This window comes from Piliocolobus tephrosceles, chromosome 1 (assembly GCF_002776525.5).
Source record: "Piliocolobus tephrosceles isolate RC106 chromosome 1, ASM277652v3, whole genome shotgun sequence".
Lineage (NCBI taxonomy): Eukaryota > Metazoa > Chordata > Mammalia > Primates > Cercopithecidae > Piliocolobus > Piliocolobus tephrosceles.
Window position 1 is genome coordinate 33,745,639 of NC_045434.1, and position 9,774 is coordinate 33,755,412.

General features: G+C 43.1%; 1 protein-coding gene across 3 annotated transcripts in view; it reads right to left on the reverse strand.

The window, feature by feature from the left end:
• Positions 1 to 9,150, reverse strand: part of ASTN1 (astrotactin 1) — a 320,502-nt gene extending 311,352 nt beyond the window's left edge. For all 3 annotated transcript variants that reach the window (XM_023231254.1, XM_023231253.2, XM_026447749.1), the window contains exon 1: positions 8,351 to 9,150. In XM_023231254.1, the coding sequence (XP_023087022.1) occupies positions 8,351 to 8,633 (283 nt within the window). In that variant the 5' untranslated portion in view covers positions 8,634 to 9,150. The remainder of the gene's footprint in view (positions 1 to 8,350) is intronic.
• Between the last annotated feature and the right edge of the window lie 624 nt (positions 9,151 to 9,774).

Genomic DNA, 9,774 nt, shown 5'->3' on the forward strand with positions numbered 1-9,774 from the left:
ACATTTAAAGCAGTGTGTAGAGGGAAATTTATAGCACTAAGTGCCCACAAGAGAAAGCAGGAAAGATCTAAAATTGACACTCTAACATCACAATTAAAAGAACTAGAGAGGCAAGAGCAAACACATTCAAAAGCTAGCAGAAGGCAAGAAATAACTAAGATCAGAGCAGAACTGAAGGAGATAGAGACACAAAAAACCCTCCAAAAAATCAATGAATCCAGGAGTTGGTTTTTTGAAAAGATCAACAAAATTGACAGACCGCTAGCAAGGCTAATAAAGAAGAAAAGAGAGAGGAATCAAATAGACGCAATAAAAAATGATAAAGGGGATATCACCACCGACCCCACAGAAATACAAACTACCATCAGAGAATACTATAAACACCTCTACGCAAATCAGCTAGAAAATCTAGAAGAAATGGATAATTTCCTGGACACGTACACTCGCCCAAGACTAAACCAGGAAGAAGTTGAATCCCTGAATAGACCAATAGCAGGCTCTGAAATTGAGGCAATAATTAATAGCCTACCCACCAAAAAAAGCCCAGGACCAGATGGATTCACAGCTGAATTCTACCAGAGGTACAAGGAGGAGCTGGTACCATTCCTTCTGAAACTATTCCAATCAATAGAAAAAGAGGAAATCCTCCCTAACTCATTTTATGAGGCCAACATCATCCTGATACCAAAGCCTGGCAGAGACACAACAAAAAAAGAGAATTTTAGACCAATCTCCCTGATGAACATCGATGCAAAAATCCTCAATAAAATACTGGCAAACCGGATTCAGCAGCACATCAAAAAGCTTATCCACCATGATCAAGTGGGCTTCATCCCTGGGATGCAAGGCTGGTTCAACATTCGCAAATCAATCAACGTAATCCAGCATATAAACAGAACCAAAGACAAGAACCACATGATTATCTCAATAGATGCAGAAAAGGCTTTTGACAAAATTCAACAGCCCTTCATGCTAAAAACGCTCAACAAATTCGGTATTGATGGAACATACCTCAAAATAATAAGAGCTATTTATGACAAACCCACAGCTAATATCATACTGAATGGGCAAAAACTGGAAAAATTCCCTTTGAAAACTGGCACAAGACAGGGATGCCCTCTCTCACCACTCCTATTCAACATAGTGTTGGAAGTTCTGGCTAGGGCAATCAGGCAAGAGAAAGAAATCAAGGGTATTCAGTTAGGAAAAGAAGAAGTCAAATTGTCCCTGTTTGCAGATGACATGATTGTATATTTAGAAAACCCCATCGTCTCAGCCCAAAATCTTCTTAAGCTGATAAGCAACTTCAGCAAAGTCTCAGGATACAAAATTAATGTGCAAAAATCACAAGCATTCTTATACACCAGTAACAGACAAGCAGAGAGCCAAATCAGGAATGAACTTCCATTCACAATTGCTTCAAAGAGAATAAAATACCTAGGAATCCAACTTACAAGGGATGTAAAGGACCTCTTCAAGGAGAACTACAAACCACTGCTCAGTGAAATCAAAGAGGACACAAACAAATGGAAGAACATACCATGCTCATGGATAGGAAGAATCAATATTGTGAAAATGGCCATACTGCCCAAGGTAATTTATAGATTCAATGCCATCCCCATCAACCTACCAATGAATTTCTTCACAGAATTGGAAAAAACTGCTTTAAAGTTCATATGGAACCAAAAAAGAGCCCGCATTGCCAAGACAATCCTAAGTCAAAAGGACAAAGCCGGAGGCGTCACGCTACCTGACTTCAAACTATACTACAAGGCTACAGTAACCAAAACAGCATGGTACTGGTACCAAAACAGAGATATAGACCAATGGAACAGAACGGAGCCTTCAGAAAGAATGCCACACATCTACAACCATCTGATCTTTGACAAACCTGACAAAAACAAGAAATGGGGAAAGGATTCCCTATTTAATAAATGGTGCTGGGAAAATTGGCTAGCCATAAGTAGAAAGCTGAAACTGGATCCTTTCCTTACTCCTTATACGAAGATTAATTCAAGATGGATTAGAGACTTAAATGTTAGACCTAATACCATAAAAAACCCTAGAAGAAAATCTAGGTAGTACTATTCAGGACATAGGCATGGGCAAGGACTTCATGTCTAAAACACCAAAAGCAACAGCAGCAAAAGCCAAAATTGACAAATGGGATCTAATTAAACTAAAGAGCTTCTGCACAGCAAAAGAAACTACCATCAGAGTGAACAGGCAACCTACAGAATGGGAGAAAATTTTTGCAATCTACTCATCTGACAAAGGGCTAATTTCCAGAATCTACAAAGAACTCAAACAAATATACAAGAAAAAAACAAACAACCCCATCCAAAAGTGGGCAAAGGATATGAACAGACATTTCTCAAAAGAAGACATTCATACAGCCAACAGACACATGAAAAAATGCTCATCATCATTCGCCATCAGAGAAATGCAAATCAAAACCACAATGAGATACCATCTCACACCAGTTAGAATGGCAATCATTAAAAAAATCAGGAAACAACAGGTGTTGGAGAGGATGTGGAGAAATAGGAACACTTTTACACTGTTGGTGGGATTGTAAACTAGTTCAACCATTATGGAAAACAGTATGGCAATTCCTCAAAGATCTAGAACTAGATGTACCATATGACCCAGCCATCCCACTACTGGGTATATACCCAAAGGATTATAAATTATGCTACTACAAAGACACATGCACACGTATGTTTATTGCGGCACTATTCACAATAGCAAAGACTTGGAATCAACCCAAATGTCCATCAGTGACAGACTGGATTAAGAAAACGTGGCACATATACACCATGGAATACTATGCAGCCATAAAAAAGGATGAGTTTGCGTCCTTTGTAGGGACATGGATGCAGCTGGAAACCATCATTCTTAGCAAACTATCACAAGAAGAGAAAACCAAACACCGCATGTTCTCACTCATAGGTGGGAACTGAACAATGAGCTCACTTGGACTCGGGAAGGGGAACATCACACAATGGGGCCTATCATGGGGAGGGGGGAGGGGGGAGGGATTGCATTGGGGAGTTATACCTGATATAAATGATGAATTGATGGGTGCTGACGAGTTGATGGGTGCAGCACACCAACATGGCACATATATACATATGTAACAAACCTGCACGTTATGCACATGTACCCTAGAACTTAAAGTGTAATAAAAAAAATAAAATAAAATAACCCTCTCAATACTATAAATTAGCACATTCTGCTAGCATGAGTTATATAAGTGCTAAAGAACCTACTTTAGGATTGCTACCATTCATCTACTATGTCTTGGCTGCCAATCTATACAAATGCATTTACTGTTAACTTAGGCAGCTCACTGTAGTGGAGAGAAAAAAAAAAAAGAAAAGAAACATACTTCAAAGTTTCCCCTCAAATGGGAAGATGGAAAGATGTGTGAAAAGAATTGGGGATACCTGGGTATTTTAACTGTTTCCTATCAGGCCAAAGCTCACCCATAAGTAACATTATGTCCAATATTACCTTTGAAGCCAACTGAAAAGCTCAGTAACTGCTATTTGAACAGTTCCACTGAGCTCTCAAAATAAGTTCTAAGCACAAGACCACCCAATACAAAGATCATCGGCTTTGGACAAGTAGCTAAAACCATATTACCTTCTGGATAGCTCCATTTAACAAGGGAGCCTTCTCTCTGGGACTCTCAGTTTGCATTTCTGTAGGGCCCTCCTCAGAAGAGCACTGAACATATTACCTTCATCCCCAATGTAGCCTACCTACCTAGTTTATCATGATTGTGAGTCCCATACATGTCACCATAGAGACATGGAAACATGGCTACCTGAACCTGAAAACTATAAAAAAATAAGAATTTCCAAACTCTTCTTAGCAAAGTATATGTACTTATCTAACTATTTTTTGATGAAGTTATTAAGGCTGGTGTGAGAAATCACTCAACAGGCAAGGATATTCAAGATGTATTCATATAAAGACCATAAAAGACTCCTCTGTACAAACTAGGTGAGTGTGCTTTCCCTATTTTAACTATTTTCAGGGCTCCTTTTATTCAACCATGAAGAAGAAATGATTTTGAAAACTTTTAAGGCATGTAAAATAGTAGCTCAGAGAAAGGCTTAAACATCATATTGACCTGAGTTCGAATGATGGATCCATCAGCTGTTCACGAAGTGACCTGAGTAAGTTATTTAGCTCCCCCATTCTTCTATATTCTCCACTGCTGGAATAAGTAGAAAGCCAGAAGTTGACAGCAAATCTGTCTTCAAAGCCTGTTCTTTTAACCACCACACTTGCCTGCTCCAGACACTTTAAACAGCACCTTGCATGTGGGAACTTACTACCTCTCTGCAGGCTGATTGATTTATCTTCAGGAATACCTTCTTCAATCAAAAGCCATGACAGCTAAAGCAAAATGCCAAGGCACAAGAGAAACACCTTTCTTCACTAAGTTGTACACATGCAAAAGCTCAATAGTTGGGTGAAATAGGAGGGCTTCTCCTTCAAATAGTAATGAGGCTGATATAAAAATATATTCTATTCACAGCACAGAAAACCTGGAAGTCACACTTCAGGTTAACTCCTTATCTCCAAATCAAATATGCTCCAAAGCAGGAATGTCTACTATTTTGAAGGCTGAAATATGAAATTTTAGTTCAGATATGAAATATTAGTTGACTAATTTGGCAAATCTCTTAAATCTCCTGAGAGGATGCTAAGGCTTATGTGCCTAAATATTTTAAATTGGAAATGACAGTTATTTTGCAACACTTTTGAGGCTTTCACCACACATCTGAAAGCAGGGGTTTAGGTTTAGATTAAATGGCTTAGAGTTAACCAGGTAAGTTACTATGAAGAAGAATATTAGGCACAGAACCATCAGTATCTGTGAGAAGTATAGCAATCTAGACCTAACTAAAAACATTCATATTCAAAGCATTTTAAAAACCATGTGTAGTCACACAAACCATACCTAAAAGTCATATTGGGCTCTTGAATCACAGTTTGCAAAACCTATCTGAAAGAGAAGGAGATATTGACTCCTCTTCTCTACTCAGAATTACACCACAAGCAAAACTGCCAAGGCTGATGGCTGAGATAGCCTCTGGGAGCCAGACTTTGATGCTTTCTATGTCAAGTCAGCCCTCCCTGCCTAGTTTTGAAGTGGAAAGCCATGTGCCACTCTACAGAGCCAGGCCCAGTCCCCAGTACTGTCATGCCACAAGGCTCTGTCCAGGCAGGCTGATCCCCACACTATGCCATATGCACGCCATTTCCACATTCACTCCCACCACCAAATGCCTTTGCTCATCTTTTCTCCACGACCTTAAATGTCTTCACCTTTCCTAGTCCAAGCCAAACCTAATCTACCTTTAATTTTGCACATTTGTGGGTGTTTTTCTGTTTTAATCCATGCAAAGAGCACAGAAGTGGGCTACAGGCTTCATAGAGAGATGACATGTGCATGGTTTAGAAGGAAGAATGGATACCACCTAATAGAGAAAAGGCAAAGGGCCTTCTAGGCAGAGGAGCTACATGTGCAGTCTTGAAAGAGTCCAGAAGGCCATGGCAGGCTTGGAGGAATAAAGGGCTGGAGAAGCTGGCTGCAATCAGAATGAGAAGACCCTAGTTAGCCTCAGTGAAGTTACAGGACTTGATCCTAGAGGCAAAAGGAAGCCTAAGCTTGTTTTTCTTATTGTTTGTCTTTTTCTTTCACTCAAAGAAGTGACAGGTCTGATTTTAGTCAAAGCTTCCGGTCCATGATTACCATGGAATCTGCTCTTGTCATGCAAGCGGATCCGTCCACAGCATCCCTATACCCCTTAACAGCCATACCACACAATTAGGTAGGTACAGCTCTTACAGGTATCTTTGTGTTTCCAGTGACTAGAGACTACTTGAGAGCAAGAGACTTTTTTTAACTTCTGTTTCCTAGTAATGCCTCTGAATGCTGAGCAAGTACAGCTCAATAAATTTCCAGAATTGACTGATTCAGATTCTTCCAGGAGATGGATTAAGTAAACAAGGTTCCAAAGATAGGAGTAGGGAAATCCCAAAACCAACTTCACTACAGCCCTCACCATTGGCCAAGAGCTGCATGATCAAGACCACAAAAGTTAAATTCAAAACTACCTTTGAGTCTATCCTCCATAAATTTGGACTCCTCTTCATTTCTGCCCAGATCTGTTTAACCACCCACCCAAACTGAAATTCATTCCTTCTTCCTTTGAGCATAATGAATCAGAAAGAATAGGTATCAGCCCGTCTCTGGTTCTGAGCATACCCCACTGACTGGGAGGGTGGGAGACAATCGAGGTATTTAAATAGTGCATCTGGCCCTGAAGTGAGAGAGTGTGTCTGTGTGCCCGTGTGTAAATGCCAAGTTGCAGCAGGTTGCCATAGCAACCCCAACAGGACACTGCAGTGGGCAGCTTTGCACAGAGGTACAGAAAACCCAATCTTACAACATCTGGGCTTTCACTGTGCACATTGGTTCCTAGTAGGCACATCACAGCATTAGGCCCTGGATTTGGGATTCTGTAAAAAAGAAATGAAATGTTGAATACCTGCTAGCCCTCCCTTTTTTTAAGCACCATGCATGTACCTCTTCATGCACAGTAAACACTACAAGCAGAATGCAAAACAGCCTCCTTAGAAGCACATAATTCCCTCTACTCACTTTTATATACTATGATGAACAGATTGTACTTTGCACATCAGCATGACTTCAACGTGAACTTTCCATCCTCTAAATAACCCAGTAATTGTACATTTTGATGAGCAGCATATCCACAATTGTCCCATTTCCAGCTAATCCCCAGTTTGTGTTATGTTATTGGTATTTTTGAATGCAAAAACAAATAATCCTGTCAAGAGTGTAGGTTGGATTTAATGGGTTCAACTGAGCTGCACTCCAGGAACTGTAAAGCAACTTTTCAAAGGGCCAGGCAATTTTTGAAATTGCTTTTCCGTAGGGGTTGGGGAGTAGGGGTTTATTCACTCACTTCCTAATGTTTTCATTGTGAAGACATCTCCTGTGAAGGAAGAGCAAGAGGGATGTGTTAGAATTCCACACGTGGCTCCAGCCTACATGTGGCCATCAGGAAACCATGTTCCTGCAAATGGAACTCTAGTTGGTAGGGTATTAAGTAGATGGAACAGCCTCCTGGACATTTTCTTTTTTTCTCTTCTTGGACCTAGAGACTGAAGTGTGGTTTTCTTTGAATTTCTCCTGGGCAAAATAAGAATAATTGGCAACATCACTAAAGAAATGGATTGCATGGTAGGCATGCACAGCAGGGTGAGAGCTCCATCTGTACCTGGGGAAGTGAGGAGAATTTGGCTAAGTGACATGAACTTGTGGTGCTTTGCAAGATACTAAAGCAGGACCACAATATCTTTGCAGCTTAGTAGTGGAAAACAGGGATGATTTGAAGTAATGTCTGGGTTCCGGTACCTGAAGTGACAGGAGTTCCAGTACCTGAAGGTGACCTAAGAAAATTACAGTGGGGGTACCAAAAACAGAGACGTAAACAAACAAAGGAAGGAATCGCCCCTTGTCTAGAAAGGTCATTCTGTGTGCAGGAATTCCTATGTCTATCTAAGGTGGCCCTGGGAACAAAGAAGAGACCAATATTAACAGACTACAGTTGTATCATATCTTTAACCAACTGTGATGTGACATGGATGTATGGATGTAGTTGAATTAGGGGGTTGTGACATCTAAGCATCTAATTCTGGAGGACTTCCCAGAATGAACAGTTGGGGGATAAGAAACTTGAGTGTTTGGCAGGGAGGGTGTCAGTAGCCTGGTGATAGATAAAGGGCTCTCCATGAATGAAGACTAGAATCTGGCCTGCACATAGCTAGCAAGGTGATGACAGGATACCTGTTTCTAAAGCCCCCAGGAAGTGCTGTGAGTGGTGTGGGTGCCCAGGGTGCGTGAAGCAAAGAGCTGAGCATGTGGCTAGGGAGTGGGAAAAAGGGATTATGGGAGTTGAGCTGGTAGCAAACAAAAAGTGCTATGTGGATGTGCTTCTGAATCGAAGCTGGGAGGTCAAGGCTGGGAGAGGTTTCAGAGAGACTCCTGCAACCTGTTTCTTTGGGGCAGGGCAGCTGAGAGGAGGCTCAGCATCCAGGTCGGGTTTGGGGAGAAGTCAGGTGCAGAGGCGCTAGTATGCAAGTGGGTGTGGAGAATGGTCCGGGAGTGGGAGTGGGGCGGATCCGGGAGGTAGGAGTGGGGGAGGGGAGGTCGTCGGCGAGTGGGTGTGTAGAGCGAGCTGGAGTGGGGGGTGGGGGTGCCGGTCCAGCGCCTCCTGCCGCCTCGACCTCCCCCGGGACTCACCCAGCACGAAGTAGGGCAGCTCCGTGTTCTCCAGGTCGTCCACTACGACCATTTCTCCCGGGAAGTCGTTGCGCACCGAGAAGAGGAGCTTGGGCTCCGAGGCCGAGGGGCTGTGCATGATGCTCAGGTCGTTCTCGCGCAGGAAGGGCAGCGCCGACACCGTGATGCTTTTGAGCTTGCACTCCAGCTCCTTGGATGGATCCACGTCGCCGGCGGCCGTGGCCAGCACAGCTGCCGGCCCCCAGCAGCAGGCGAGCAGGGCGCAGAGCCCGGCTAAAGCCATCTTGAGCCCCGGCCGCCTTCCTCCTAGCGCTGCGATGGTGGGGGAGGAAGCGAGCGGGGAGGGAGCGAGGGAGCGAGCGCGGGAGGCGGGGGAGGTTAGGGAGGGGATGGAGAGCCCGGAGAGCCCTGGACCCCGGAATGAGATGCCGCTTGCAGAGTGATGAGTTTAAGCTCTGATATCTGGAGAGCCCCGGATTCTTTGTTTCCCGGAGCTGCTTATCTGGAGAAGAGAAAGCGGGGGAGGGGAGAGAGGAGAAAAAGGGAAGGAAGGACGTCGAGAGGAAAGAGGAAGGGAGCTGAGGATTCTAGGGAATCAGGTCAGTCCCCAGCTGGCTGCCGGTGCTCCTGCCTCTCTCCTCCATGGCATCCTCCAACAGGAGCAAGGCTCTTGACTATGAACTACCTGCACGGCATTTTTAATACATTGATCTCTGCAATGTAAAATCTTCCCTCTCGCATCATCATCCGGAAGGCTTGAGAAAGGCACACACAGGCACACACCTTAACGGGCGCCTCTGCAAAGCAGGGCGGTGGGGGTAGATGAAAATTCCCCCAATGGTTTTGTGGATGTATTATAGCTTGTCCGAGGCTTGCTTTCCGCCCTCTCCCTGCCCCACTAGTTGGATTTGTACATAAGATGAACGGGAGCTGGGAATGCACATGTGCATATGTTTACTTAGCACTACCTTTGCAAAATATTTAAAGAAAATATTTGTTATACTGGTTTAGATGGATGGATAGATATGCACGACAGAGCAAGGTGCACAGTTAAGCAGGAGATTAAAACTTTTACTTGCAACTTCTCTCTGCTTCCTTTCGTTTCTATCACAAATGTTATCTGCAGTAACCAATAAAAAGATGATTTGGGGAATACTATAGTTGATAGGGAAAAAAGTAGAGTTAGCTCAAATAAATCTTGAACTTTTAATTTTAGAGAATCCAGTAAATAGGACAAGGCTGGAAGGAAATTGTGAGAAAAACCAAAGTTCCTAAGCATTCTTAACAGATGGAAAAGTAATAAAAGAATATCCTTCGATATGAGCTAAGTCAATCCCAGTCCAGTCAAGGGTACGACAGGGCGGATATTCAGCACCCCGTGTAAGTATGCTGAAGAATAAGACCACCACCACCACCACCACCAA